At 40.1% G+C, this 16,010-nt stretch overlaps 1 protein-coding gene across 1 annotated transcript; it reads left to right on the plus strand.

Moving 5' to 3' along the window:
- Positions 1 to 1,646: 1,646 nt before the first annotated feature.
- Positions 1,647 to 8,278, plus strand: LOC310808936 (properdin-like; the record flags this gene model as incomplete). Its single annotated transcript, XM_083676035.1, has 8 exons — positions 1,647 to 1,698; positions 3,108 to 3,252; positions 4,000 to 4,166; positions 4,591 to 4,755; positions 4,883 to 5,053; positions 5,434 to 5,607; positions 7,773 to 7,961; positions 8,163 to 8,278. 8 exons carry the CDS (start codon positions 1,647 to 1,649, stop codon positions 8,276 to 8,278), a joined length of 1,179 nt encoding a protein of 392 aa, XP_083532161.1.
- Positions 8,279 to 16,010: the final 7,732 nt, after the last annotated feature.

Below are 16,010 nucleotides of genomic sequence, written 5' to 3' on the forward strand. Positions count from 1 at the left end.
GCTCTTGCACTGTATTGTACAGCACTTTGTTGATGTTTTGGTTGTTCTCATTTTTTAACCTGTTCCTTTTTCTTTCTTTTGCATGGTATTGTACAGCACTTTGAGCTGCATTCTTATGCATGAAAGGTGCTATATAAATAAAAGCTTATTAAGCTCATTATGAATGGCTTACCCATTTCAACCTTAACACACACCGACAACAAGACTAACAGTTATTTGCATGATCATAACGTGATTACATGTGAGTAGAATAGAACCCAGTACGCTCCCTCTAAAGAAGAGACACTCGTATGTCAGTTTTTCTCTCTGTCTATTTCGACCTTGTTTTCAGTGAGCATCCTTGGATCGCTCCTTCCGTGTGTGTATGTAGGCTACAGTGTGTGTGTCTGCATAAAGGCCAGTGATGTTGATAACAATACCGAAAGTGTGGATAATGTATGAGAGAAACAAACTCTTCTGTGTGTGTGTGTGTGTGCTTGTGTTTATGAAATGTACCTTACAGTTATGAATGGCTTTCCCATTTCAACCATAATGGCGATATCAGCAACATAGACAAACTATAATTATTTGCATGATCAAACCGATAACATGTGAATAGAAGCCTGTGCAGTGCCCATCCAGTCTGCGAAGAACAGACACATACCTTTCATCATACCCGTAGTTCAAAATGTAGGCTTATTACATTTGTTTTACTTAAGCCAGAATTTTGCTCTATTAGTCTTATTAGAACCACCATATTTTCTCCACCTATGTGTGTATGTAGGCTACAGCAGCCTGCAGGTATGTGTGTCTGATAAGGGCACGATATCCATTTGCAGGGAGATGTACAAATTTGCCCTGATTACAGACATTAGGAACACTTTCGTGAGTAACTCGATAGGTCAAATACAAAAAAATGGATATTCGAATGATTCTTAAGTCCTGACTAAACACAACCAGTTCATTCTTTTTTACAATAAGGTCAGGATGGTCAATTTTATTGAACTTACGGGAATTGAATACACCTCTTTCCTGTCTGGTTCCAAAACTGCAAAGCAAAGCAGAAAAGCCTGCTTAGAGAGTGGACAGAGAACAGTAAGGAGTCAACTAAAAAATGAAAATCGTCTGGTTGACTTAGACATTCTTATTGCTGATGACCATCAAGGAATCAGGTGAGTGTCTAAACACAACCAGTTCATTCTTTTTTGCATGGTATTGATCTAATTAAATGATTACACTGTTACAATAATAATAACGTGGGTACTTTGGTTAGTAATGAAGGTCCAGGCCTTCTAGTGTTAAGTTTTAACTAAGACATTTTAGAGAGCAATTCACATGAAAAAAATTAACAAATTAGCTTACACAATGAATGTATAAGAGACCAGTGCAATTTCAGGCGGCATGATTGTTACTAACGGCGACCATACATATTTGATTCAATGGTCTGTGCATGGGCCTGTAGCCTGTATTCCACAGGTAAGGGTTAAATGGGATGATATTGTGTACATCACATGTTGTGCAATAAGGTCAGCATGGTCAGGTTTATTGAACTTACGGGAATTGAATACACCTCTTTCCTGTTTGGTTCCAATAAACTGCAAAGCAAAGCAGAAAAGCCTGCTTAGAGAGTGGACAGAGAACAGTAAGGAGTCAACTCAAAAATGAAAATGGTCTGGTTGACTTGGACATTCTTATTGCTGATGACTATCAAGGAATCAGGTGAGTGTCTTTACCTTTTGCAATTGTTGTTTAAACAAACTCCTCTTATTACACATTAATAACTTCAATAGAATAGATTGTATATTCATTATCTCTTAATATATTATAATATATTGAATTGAAAATTAATTTACTACCTTTCCAAGTCACTGTTTGTAGATCTTAAATGTAAGAAGTGATACTGTCTGACTCCTTGATATGTGGTAGCGCTCTGTTAGAAAAAGACCTGCTGGTGGCTCTTCCTGGTCAACACCTACAGAAGTCCATAGAGGACATGTTGTTCTGTTGTTCTGTCATTCATTGTATTTGGACAGTACATTATGGTCTGTCATAAATTATCAATGGGAATTGTTCACTGAAAGTTCTGTTCATCACCCATAAAATAGGTACCGGGGCGCCTAACTACACACTTGCTGGGTCAAGATATCGGCAACTTCCTCCACCTCTATTTATATAGTTTATCTTGTGATCTTGACAAAACAACTTGTTGATATAAGAAGAGAATTTTTTTTTATTCATAGTCTTTATTCATATTTCCTGTGGACGTCTGTAAACACCATACTTTAGTTGTGAAGATAACTGTAGATGCTGCTATTCATCGATATGTTCAGTGAATCGAACAGAAAGCAGTACCACATTTTCATTACTGTTGAAATCAATCAACATCATCTTGCTTGAATCGACCGTCAGGACTATTCCTCATATTCCAATTCACTATGGCATCGTAGCCTAAAATAAACATTTGGTTTAATAAACTGTTACATGCAATAAGCATACATTCAGGACAATGTGGAAGTAGCCTGCCCCAGAGTGGATTAGAGCTTCAGGATTCATTGCCAAACCAATTTACCTAGCTAAAACCACCTTTGAGACATGGGTTAGCCCGAGTTGGGGCTGAATTTGACCCAAGTTAGCTTGTGACATACCCCTCTAGACAGCGCAGACAGACGGATTCCTACAAGCTACTCTATGTACAAGAATTTGGTGATCAACTGTATCAAATGCAGCACTCAGATCAAGGAGCACAGGGATAGGGAGTTATGGTCAGGGGCTAACAATTGCAACAAAAAGTCATTTAGCATTGATTAGGGCAGTCTCTTTGCTATGTTGAGGCCTTAGAAAACTTAGTAGAGCTCAGAACAGCTGTTAAGCAACAACTTGTTCTAATATTTTTGACAAGAATGGTAAATTAGAGATAGGCCAGTTGTTTTTTAAGACATCAGGGTCAAAGGTTGGGCTTTTTCAGCAGAGGCTTTATTATTGCCACTTTCAGCGAATTTTTTCAGTTGTCTGAGGAAGTAGAGCCATTGGTGAGCCTTTCTGTCCACAGGGTCAGTGTTGGAGTGTCTGAGTTGCATGACTATCCAAATAAAGTGGGACCAAAGGGTAAACATGTTCTCTGTTTGCAGTCTCCCAGGCAGTGCAGTGTTACAGCATGTTCAATGTGGATTCTGGTAGTTGTGTCAATCTCCTGGGAGACACAAACAAGGATGACTGTTGTATGAACCCTCACTATGGCTACCTGGATGAAAACCAAATATGCAGGGCCTGTAGGTGAGTCTTGATTGATTCCAAATATTTGATGATGTGCCTGTCTACACTGGCAACATGTTAGCAACCCTGTTTCAGAATGCACAGTACAACTGAGTTAGTGAGTCCAGGTTTCGCTGTCAATTTTCTGGATTAGGATACTGTGCACTTGGTGAAATTGCTTGATTTCTCTGAACTAGGACTGCAATAGCATAGCTAGCTGTTGTTTAATGCTGTTAACTAACAAGGTTAAAATATTCAGAACGGTGCTTGAACTTCTGGCACTGTTATTAAAGGAAGAGTTCAATATGTATAGTCAGATGGTCAGTTTTTCCTGAAAAACTGTAATCCATTGAAAAAAGTTCGACATTTATGGCCTCAATCACCTCAAATGCACTCTCTGACTTGGTTGGAAGTTACTTTGAGGTGATATTTTGTTCCTCAATCCCTCCCATTGTATTTTTGTTAGCGGCAGCTAAAGTTACCGAAAAGGAAGGTTAATCAATATACTGTATTTCCACTAATCTAACGTAGGTTGATGATATTGCATCTAAACTGTCTATATATCTACATACAATTAATGATCAGTTAGTTGAAGTTAGTAGTGGCTACTAAAACATTTCTGGACCATTCTGGATTACAGTTTATCCTAGCCCATAGACTACCAGCTGACTATAAATTGAAAATTATTCAACTAGCCCTCTATGTAAAAGTGGACTTGTAATGCCTCTGTACATGAAGTGATTGTTGTGTTTTTTCTAACATCTGTAGCCCAGCCTCGTGGTCTGAGTGGAGCGAATGGGACCGCTGCTCTGTAAGATGCAAGGAGGGAGTATCACAGAGAAAACGAGAATGCCACGGAATTGGAAAATGCCCTGACCCCGACAACCTTAAAAAACTACAGACCAAACATTGCACTGAATCAGACTGTTGCCCTGGTAAAGAGACCTTGGGAGCACTTTACTTTACGTTATTGTTGGTATTTACCAGGTACTCATTAGGAAAGGATGTGTTATGGTAATGAATATGGATATTGACAGTTTAATTTTCAGGTGCCAAATGTAAATAAAAAGAAATAGAAAGGATAGACACACAATGGTGTATGCTCCCATGTAGTTTATTGAAATGCATTGGTAACTAACTGCTTTGTACCAAATGGTACTTAGTGGTGTCCCTTTCAATGAACACCGAAGAAACAAGTAATTAATATGTTCTCAGTGTGTAATTACCATTTTACCATGTAATGTAAGTAAGTAAATACCTGGTTAGGTCTGTAAAATGAAGTGCTACAGACAGCAAAACTGATTTTTTAAATCATACGTGATGAGGTAATTAGTTAATTGTTTGGTCTTTATCTTACAGTACAAGGACAATGGGGAGAATGGAGTGAGTGGCAGCCATGCTCTGTGACTTGTGAAAAGGGAACAAGAATAAGAGTAAGAGAATGCACTGGTTCACAGTGTGGAGGCGACTGCGACGGGTCCAGTGAAGAATTTGAACCCTGTGTGGTAGATGGCATCTGTCCAAGTAAAGTTTTCAACCATGACAATGATACCCTTCTGCCTTCTGTCAATGCAATGATTACGGCACACTTAGAAATGACATTATCATCCGAATAAGTGCCCTGTCTCTTTTGGTCCACTTTTGGCTGTAGCCCATGGTGATTGGTCAAACTGGGAAAACTGGCAGCCATGCTCAAGCACTTGTGAAGGGGAGGGTTCCATACGTCCTACAAAGAAGCGCTACAGATCATGCACCAACCCCCCACCTTCCATCGAACCCATTGGCAACCAGTGCCTCGGCTTTAACAATGAGATTGACACCTGTGATAGCCTTCCTTTTTGCCCTGGTAAAAACTATTATTACTACTACGTCCTTCTGATGTTCTGATATCCTAAGTTGGTGTGGGTGCAGGCTTTTGTTCCAACTAAGCAGTAACACACCTAGTTCAACTAATATGATTAGTTGTTGCGTTGAATAAGGTGTGTCAGAGTGCAGCAGGAATTAAGGTCTGTACCCACACTAGCCCTGCTAAGGTCTGTACTCACACTAGCCCTGTGCAGATAAGATTGGCCAAGCCTGTCTTTAAAGCTATTGCATGCATGCACAAACAGAATATAAGAATAGGATTTACGCAAGATGCATTGCAAAAAAAAAAGTGAATGACTGATGGAAAGCAAACCCCTCCCTCTTTCTCCTCGACAGTGAATGGTCAATGGGGAGAGTGGGGCTCCCTCGGTGACTGCTCTGCCACTTGTGGAGTAGGGATTCAAGAGACACAGCGGCACTGCGATAACCCGGCCCCTAAATATGGAGGACAGAGTTGCTCCGGGGCCGAAACAAGAACCGGCATCTGCAATACCAAAAAACATTGCCCAGGTAAAACATTGACAGCATGTAGTCTCCCCCCCCCATCTGTCAACTTAGTCACTTATTAACCTTTGAGCAAACTTTTCTGAGGATGTGCCTATCATTTGATCAAATGGTAACCCTTTATTTAACAGCCCTGTTTAAGCTGGTATTTACCCAGTATTTACTGAGAACCTATGTTATAATAAGGTGAACTTTCTGGTGCAAACCTACATTCAGCACAATTAATAATTTATTAATCTGATGTGGAAATGTGAACATTTTCTGGCTTATTTTTCACCTTGGGTGGTCAGAGATGTTATTTGCATTTGTACTCAAGAAACCCAAAGTGGTGCCGAAACAATGAGTAAGGCAGTAATAGGGTATTTTACAAGTTTACAATGAAATGATTCCCATTCCTATAGATTAAGACAAAAGGGTGCTAATTGTTTGAAACAAGCTTACTTGGTACAACACTCTTGCTTACTTGGCAACAAGTCACTCACTCTAGCTTTAACTTCTTGTGTCTGATATTTAGAAATCCAATTAACTTTTTTCAAAAATGTGTAACCTACATTGATTGATGTTTGAAACATTGATCTTTGAATAATCAATTAATCTGTACAGCCCTATTAGTAACTATAACTATTGGTATACTTGGTACTAAATGGCGCATAGTGATGTTTGACTCAGTGAATCTAGAACCAGCAAGCATAAATAATATGCAATCATCAGGTAATACCCAGCACTTTTTAAGTACCTGCTTAATACTGAGCTGTAAAATAAAGGGTTACTGGTCAAATGTATGTCAGGAATGCACTGTACAATTGTGGGTGAATATGTCATACTATGTGTAATGACTGAAAACCATGTGAGTATAACAGAAACTGATTCATTAGCTAGTGTATTCTCCACCCCACATGAATTAAGGAGGGCCCTGAGGATCAGCTGTAACCACTTAACATATCATATAACACTACGCCATTTAACAGAGTTAGAATCTTGATGATTCATGGTACAGTGTGTACTGTACACACTGTGCATCAAGATTTACTCTATCTTAATGCAATGTACACTGCACAAGCAGACCCAATGGCAGCTCTCATCCTGGGCGACCAAGCGCCTTTTCAGCCTCCTCTTAAATATTTGTTCACTGCCAGGACAACGGCAGAAATGGCACTGGCCATGAAATACTATAAGTCATTTCAACTGTAGCCAGATAGTCCTCTTACGCACTGAGAAAAGGCAGAGAAAACACATAAGGAGAATTTGGAGACAATATCCAGGCACGGAGAGCAGGGGCTGTCTATACTTATTAATTTTATTCGTTTTTTTTCTGTATTTCTGTATATATATCAAAAAAGCAACTTTGGTCGTGCCAGAGCTCTACAAGTCTTTCTTCAATTTCATGGTTCCAAAGAGACAATGAGAACGTATTATGTAGCTATTTTTTAAGTATTCTCTGGTCCCAAATGCAACTTGTGCATTGTCATTGTTTACAGTATCCTGGATTCCCATTGGTTGACTTTCTTCTATCGCCCATAGTACCTCTCACACTGCACGTGTAGAAATGACCAAAATATTCAGTCAGAATTCAAATTGGACGCAATCATGTCTTCTCTTCATGTCCTTGACCAACTGTCACTGTGCGAGTCGAGGTGTCACGTTCTCCATAGACCACCTGCTTTTAGTCGATATGTACATTTAGTCGTGAGAACTTTGCTCATGTCAAATTCGTGGCTCTTCCCAGCTTTAATATTAGTACAATGAGAACCAAATAGGTGCTCAGACCTATCAATGCTCAGACAAGTATGGAATTTGCTTTGTGGATTGGATACAGCACAATATACAGTGCCCTGTGTAATTATTGGGACAGTGAAGCATTTCTTCTCCTTTTGGCTCTATATTGCAGAAGCTTGGATTTGAAATCAAACAATTACTATGAGGTTTAAGTATAGATTGTCAGCTTTTATTTGAGGGTATTTGTGTGCACTTGTACATAGTCCCCCTATTTCAGGGTACCAAATTATTAGGACAGATTAATACAATGTCCAAATTAAGCACTCATGTCTCATCTTCAGAAAATGAAATGCATGTCCAATTGGATTTAAATGTGGGACTTCCCACTTCTTATAAAAAAGTGAAAGATTTCCCATAGGACTAATAGTTATTGCTTTATCCCTGTGGATGGTCAGTGGATGGTCAATGGACGCAATGGGAGAGTTGGGAAGAATGCAAGACGAACAGAGGGAAAATTAACTGTCTGCCAAGGGGAGGACTCCAGAGACGAAAAAGACAGTGCCTTCACTTTGCTCATGGTGGAACCGTGTGCGAGGGAGACTTGACAGAACACAGGCCCTGCTATCACATTCAAAACTGCCCCTGTGAGTAAGATGCTTGTTCTTGGGTTGACTGTAATTGAGTTGTGTTTGTGACTCTTTCATGAACATTGGCATGTATTTCAACCTGTATGTTTTTTGCAGTGTCCCACATCTGAGTAAGACCACACTAACAGTAAAACTAAATTGTGAATATATAATTTTGGTTATCTCATGTCCCTCATGTAGAGTTTCCTCTGTGTTTAGTTAACGGCAATTGGGATGAGTGGAGTGAGTGGGGTCTGTGTCTGCCCCCCTGTGGAGAAAAATCTGAAAGGACCAGAGTACGCAAGTGCATACCAGATCTGTCAGAATACCCGTAAGCAAATTAAGACTTTTTTTAGCCTTGCTTTTAATAAGCCAACCCTTATTATATTATTCAAGAATTTATTTATTTTAATGTCTGTATTGTTGGGCCATACAGTTTCCTATTATTCCTATGATGTCTTGTTTTTTTTATTGGCATTTGATATTATTTATGAAAAGAAATGGTCATGGCATCATGGTGAGATTGCGGGTGCGGTGGGGTCTCCATTTTTTTTTCTCCTTAGGGCCCCATAATAGGTTGAGCTGGCTCTGCCTGCAAATGATATTTAGGCGCATTGCCTGGGCTCATAGTCATTCAGTCCATGTTCTGAAGCAGACCATTTTCAAATCTTGTGTCAAATCCATGTTTTATTTCGATGTGCTGTGCTTGAATCAGGGTGCACCTAATGGTAACCAACATCCACATTATTTGCTGTGTATTTCCTGTCAGGATCCATATTAGGGGGTATAATAAACGTTTGGAGGACGCATTGTTTTATGGGACACCAAACGTGAAATGCCCAGATTTGACGGAGACATCACAGAGTTTGCCCTGTCAGAATGTCCCTCCATGTATCGAACCATAGGTAATGCATTATTATCAGTGCTGTTTTCATAGTTGTGATTACAATTTCAAATAATGGTCTTTTAATGTGCTATTGTAACAAAAAATGTATCATATGTTCCAGAACAATTTAGTGTTTTAAGGGGGCTTCATCATCCAACAACTCAATGCAACAACCACCGAGTCGGATGGGAGAACCTGATACTGTTGACTATGAAAAAGGATCCTGTACAGCTGGCTATCACATCAAGTTGACATCAAGATGTGTCTTTCCGTATGATTTCACTATTTTGCAGAAGCTTTGGTCACATGTGCACACAGTTCTCCAGAGACATCTGTAACAAAATGTTTACATGACAAAACATTTCATGTCCTCTCAGACCCTGAAGAAATAAAAACTACCCTCAGAGTAACCACACACACTGCATCTACCCCACCAAGCTTCATCTACTCCTTAATTACAACACCATAATTACCCCAATCACTACAGTTAAGTAATACTTACACAAATATGCATAATTATGAATTCACTGAATTCACTAAAAAATACTTTTTACCTTTACATTCTATTCTATTTTCATCACACTTATTTCCATTTCAATTCTCTTTCATTAAAGTCATATTCAAAGGCAAACTGTGTTTCATGTTTGAATTGCTGTATTTTACAAGTTCCATAGCTGTGAACTATGTTGAGTGATGATGAGATTAGGAAGAAAAGTTGATCTTCAGGCTAGACTGAGGTTGGAGCACTTGGTCTCTTACACTTGTGCCATCATCTGATTTCCATTAAATATGTCAAATGATTCATAGCTTATATGATTGATATAACACATGCTATTTTCTCAACCTTCATAAAAACTCATAAAACCTATATTACTAAGTTCCCCTAATTGCCCTGAAAAGGAAAATGTATTACACTTGATAGCTCATGTTTATTGGATTGTTCAGGAGGTTATTAATACTGCGTTCCAGCAAATCACTGATATCAATATGCAGTCTACTGAACATGTGACATTTTTATTTGGCATAGTACAAGTAACTGTGCACATAATATCAATAAATGTTGCTCTATTTATCAATGGAGATCATTTCAGGTCATTATTGAGATATAGATGTTTGCTTAATCAGCATTAGGAGCATATTTCTTGCCATTGTTTTCTTATGAATGATATTGGTTATTGGTGAATTTTGTACCCCATAAATCAACTGTGCTGAGAACTTTACTGATTTGCTCAAAATACCTTTTTTATATATATAATCTGTGCTTTTTAGTGGACAATAGATGCAATAAATACCTTTTTTACATAAGAACCTCCAATCAGAATGGGTTAGCCCTAGCCTCTGACTGACACACGCGCGCGCACACACACACACACACACACACACACACACACACACACACAGGGTCACATTCAATGGGTACAAAACTGGAGCAAACGTGTGCAACACTGTACGCTAGGCTCCTTTCCATTCCAAAAGAAATGTGTGCATTCTTTTCCCTTCACTCAAATAGTGTGGATGACATGTACATAAAGCTACACACTGGTGCAGGTGTGATGTAATGAGAGCTTCAGCATTTAGCATTTCCTGTGTCCAGGCGTTCTATTCACTACAACCTACACTTGCCTCCTAAGGCTCATACTTGTTTCATTTGTCCTATTAGCTCCTACTGACCTCACTTTACACAGACACAGAGGAGTAGAGACTCACTCATTAAAAGTTTATTCCTGGATCAGTTTACAAAACAAAACAAAACTGCATGGAATGTACAGTACTGCAGAGTTTGGAGTACCAGACATGACCTTTTAACCCTGACGGTTTTTCAGGCGCTCAGTCAAACGTTAGGTGACTTGGTGAGCAGATCCCCCTGTGGGTCATTAAAGGTACTATCCTCCACTCATAGCCTATAAGCACGATGCGACGATCTTTAAACCAGCTCCGCCAAGCCATTGACGAACGAGTGTATGGCTAACTCTCGGTATATAATACTCCGGTACTCCCTAATATCATAATTAGTAGCCTAAACTTTCTATACTGTAGCGAACGGTTCGATACCCGCTTAAGGCAAGCTGCTCTGCCCCGCCGTTCGCTACAATACTATGAGAAATGAAGCCATTGCAAAGACAAAACTGTTTTAGCATCACTCCCAATTTTGATTTAATGTGAAAATACAACATTAAATGTCACGTAAGATGCCCGACTTTGATCATAAAACCGCTATGATATCATTTTAGCGCTAATAGTTGCCTAAGAGGTTTTTAAAAGCATGTTGTCATCTGTAGAAGAAAAGACAATAACATCGGTAAGGGATCTGGCATATATAGTTATGTATTTAACCGATGGTCGGCAAAGGAGCGGCTGGAGATAGAACTTTTCCTGACGTATTACTGACGGAGGTCCTCCAAATAAATATCTCCTGCATCACAATGCTATTGTCTTGATGACGCTGCTAGCAATGACGTAAATTAATGTAAAAGTCACTTTGGTCACTTGAACCACCAGTTGTTGTCAAATAGCCTTTGCTGATTGTTATTTGTAATGTGGTACGCTCATTAGTGGAAATAGATTCAATTACATTTCAACACAATGGAGAAAAACTGGTGGGACCCGCCGCAGGTAAGTTTGCCTTGCTCTATTTCAGGTTTAAATAAACGGGAATACTTTACATTAAATTGCCCCAATACTTGGCCCAAATGTGCAGGGACGTAGGAAGTATATTTCGCGAGGGGATGCTGCCTAAATGTTGTGAGGGGGGTGAAGGGAAGAGAATTCCTGTGGGCTGGGGGGCCGGTGAGCGACGCGATCTGTGGGATTCGCGACGATCCCCCCTGCGTTAATCAAATAAGCACTAGGTCTACAAGCTCCGGTAGATTTTCAGCCTACCTCAAATCCGTAAACTGCCTTCAAGTAAACGCAAAGCTATAAGAAGCAAGACTGATAATGAATCAAATAAGCACTACACGTTCCGTTAACTGTTCAGTGATACGTTGAATAATTGTCACCAATTCACACAAGGGGCGCTACATCATCTGTGGGTGACAACATGTTACTGTACACTTGTTGGTATTCCTATGGCATCATTCAGTCAAAGTAGCCTACAATTCAAAGAAACATTTTCCCCACAATCAGGGCCTAGGCCTACTGCGAAAAATACCCCCTTTCATTCATCCGACGCGGAAGACAGTTTGACATCAAGTCAAATCGCGGTAATTTCGGTGAGCGCGCAATTCCAAAAACAGCTGTTTGTCAGTGAAAGAGCAGCGTAACAGCCTAAAAAGTGAAAAGGGACGAGCTCAATCGTTATTACAGAGAGAAATGTGGCTGCAAAATCAACCATTTTGAAGATCAGCACCAAAACCAGACAGCTCCCTCTTTTTAGCTTGACAAACGCAAATACCCTATAGAGGAGGAACTATCTAAGAACGATTATTGACAATATAAAAATGGTTAATTTGATGTTTTCAGGTAGGCTCTATCTAAAACATAACCAAACATAGTTGGCACTATTAGGTCTTAATCGACAGAACTTTTCCTTTGAAAAGGACATACAATTACTTCCTGTACAGGCCTACCTGATTCCCAACATAAATTGTGCCGAATATGTTGAATAAAAGGTGCATGTAGGCCTATTTTAAAGGTAAAACTAGAGAGCCCCTTTTGTGAAATTGGGAACGCAATAGCCTATTCTTGAGAGGGAACATTGTGAGGTACCGCAATCTCTTTGCGGGGGAAGCCGTACAATACCTTTTGGTTATCTAACGCAATCATATTTCCTGACGTTTCCCTATCTGTCATTGTGTCTGTCATCTCCATCAGGGAGTTTCAAAGCACTATGCTACTGTATTTGATAACTGCCCACTCACCCCATTTAGGATGGCTAAACATAGAGAATGAGCAAAAATGACTGGAGACAACTGAATGATTTTATTCTCAGAAAAGACAAGGGTTCCCTCTTGCCAAATACATTCATAGAGACATTCTCGAGACTGCACCTGTAGTGTGTTCACTGTATGTCCACAGGAGTGTAAAGAGGATCAGGCTGCCCTGATATTGGGGGCAGAAGGTCCGCCGGTCTTTCCAGCCTACACCCCACTCCCACAAAGGACAACGGGACGGGCCAGGCATATGAAAGAGAGGGCCAGAGTGGCTAAAGAAAGAAAGGAAGAGAAGGAGGTTTGGACGAGGGAGATGGAGGAGAGATCGAAAGAGGTGGAGGAAGCCCAAAACCTTCTGCATAAGGTGAAGGAGCACACCGATGCAGAGAAGGAGAGGCTGAAGGAGGAGAGAGAGAGGGTGGACAAGGATAGAAAAACGGTGGACAAGGACAGAGAAATGGTGGAGAGGAAGAGGGAGATAGTTAATCGTCTTAAAGATGATATGGAGAGGAAGAGGAAAGTGTTAGATAGAGACACTGAGAAAGTAAATGATTGCAATGCAATACTCAGTCGCATTCAAAAGACTCAGGAAAATAACAAAAAGGATTTGGAGGAGAGGATTGTCCAGTTGGAAATAAAGGCGAAAGAGGTGGAGGAGGTGGAGAAAGTGACAAAGGAGATGGAGGAGACATTCCAGAGGGAGATGGAAAGAACAAGAAATGAGATGAAGAGGAGAGAGACTGAGGTGGAGGAGGGAGAGAGGATGGTGCAGGAGAGAGAGAAGGAGGTAAAGAAGAGAGAAGAGGATATTGAATGGATGAGAAAGGAGATGGAGGTGATGAAGAGGAGGGTAGAAGAGATCGAGAGAGAGAGAGAGAAAATCCTGGAGGAGAAAGAACTGGAGGTGAAACAAGTGAAAGAGAGGATGGAGGTGATGAAATGGGCAGAGGAGGAGAGAGAAAAAGACAGGAATAAGAAGGAGAAAGAAAAGGATATTGAATGGGTGAGAAAGGAGTTGGAGGCGATGAAGAGAGTAGAGGAGGCAGAGAGAGAGAAGGAGAAAATCCTGGAGGAGAAAGAATGTGACGTTAAACACGTGAGAGAAGAGATGGATGTGATAAAGAATATGGTGGAAAGGAGGGAGAGGGAGGTGAAAGAGGAGATGGGAAAGATTACAGAAGATGTTGTGAAGAGGATGAAGACAGAGAAGGAGAAGATTGAGAAGGAGAAAATAAAGGATATTGAATGGATGAGAAAGGAGATGGAGGCGGGTATGAAGAGATTAGAAGAGGTCGAGAGAGAGAGAGAGAGAATCCTGGAGGAGAAAGAAATGGAGGTGAAACAAGTGAAAGAGAGGATGGAGGTGATGAAATGGGCAGAGGAGGAGAGAGAGAGAAACAGGAAGGAGAAGGAGAAAGAAAAGGATATTGAATGGGTGAGAAAGGAGTTGGAGGCGATGAAGAGAGTAGAGGAGGCCGAGAGAGAGAAGGAGAAAATCCTGGAGGAGAAAGAAAGGGAGTTGAAACAAGTGAAAAAGAGGATGGAACAGATTAAATGGGCAGAGGTTGAGAGACAGAGGGAGTCAATCCTGAAGGAGAAAGAAGATGACATTAAACGCATGAGAGAAGAGATGGATGGGATGATAAAGAATATGGTGGAAGGGAGGGAGGCGGAGGTGAAAGAGTTGATGAGAAAGATTACAGAAGATGTTGTGAAGAGGATGAAGACAGAAACGGAGAGAGAGAGGGAGAAGACTGAAAAGAAAAGAGTAATGGCGGCGAACCTGGAGTTTGCCAGAGAGAGCATGGAGAGGGCTTTCCATAAAGGGAAACAAAATACAGGTATGCCCTCCATTATCTGCTTACAGAGCATTCTAAGCATGATCCTTTTGGCTCCTCAAATCACCTCAAAGTAATTTATATTTTATCTACACCAATTATAAGACAGTTTTTCTCTTTCAGATATTTCAACGCAGAGGCAATCCTGGAAATCCACAAGTATCCCGAACCTACTACCACTATAACTCAACAAACACCCCCATACCCTCTAATCCCAGTTCTATATCCTCTTATACCCCATACTCATTACTGCTCCACACGCATTACCTCACTATAAATACCCCCATACCCTCTAATCCCAGTTCTATATCCTCTTATACCCCATACTCATTCCTGCTCCACACGTATTACCTCACTATAAATACCCCACTACCCCCTTCACTACAACTAACCCACAACTACCCTCAGAGTAATCACACACACTCCAACTACCCCACCAAGCTTCATCTACTCCTTAATTACAGCACCATAATTACCCCAATCACTACAGTTAAGTAATACTTACACAAATAAATTCACTGAATTCACTAAAAAATACTTTTTACCTTTACATTCTATTCTATTTTCATCACACTTATTTCCATTTCAATTCTCTTTCATTAAAGTCATATTCAAAGGCAAACTGTGTTTCATGTTTGAATTGCTGTATTTTACAAGTTCCATAGCTGTGAACTATGTTGAGTGATGATGAGATTAGGAAGAAAAGTTGATCTTCAGGCTAGACTGAGGTTGGAGCACTTGGTCTCTTACACTTGTAGATTTCCATTAAATATGTCAAATGATTCATAGCTTATATGATTGATATAACACATGCTATTTTCTCAGCTTTCATAAAAACACATGAAACCTATGGAACAAAATTCCCCTAATTGTTCTGAAAAGGAAAATGTATTACACTTGATAGCTCATGTTTATTGGATTGTTCAGGAGGTTATTAATACTGCGTTCCAGCAAATCACTGATATCAATATGCAGTCTACTGAACATGTGACATTTTTATTGCACATAATATCAATAAATGTTGCTCTATTTATCAATGGAGATCATTTCAGGTCATTATTGAGATATAGATGTTTGCTTAATCAGCATTAGGAGCATATTTCTTGCCATTGTTTTCTCATGAATGATATTGGTTATTGGTGAATTTTGCACCCCATAAATCAGCAGACAATATATCCAATAAATACCTTTTTTACATAAAAACCTCCAATCAGAATGGGTCAGCCCTAGCCTCTGACAGACACACACACACACACACACGCACGCACACACACGCACACGGGGTCACATTCAATGGGTACACAACTGGAGCAAACGTGTGCAACACTGTACGCTAGGCTCCTTTCCATTCCAAAAGAAATGTGTGCTTCAGTGCATTCCTTTCCCTTCACTCAAATAGTGTGGATGACATGTACATAAAGCTACACACTGGTGCAGGTGTGATGTTATGAGAGCTTTAGCATTTAGCATT

Source organism: Argentina silus (genome assembly GCF_951799395.1).
Source record: "Argentina silus genome assembly, chromosome: 8".
Lineage (NCBI taxonomy): Eukaryota > Metazoa > Chordata > Actinopteri > Argentiniformes > Argentinidae > Argentina > Argentina silus.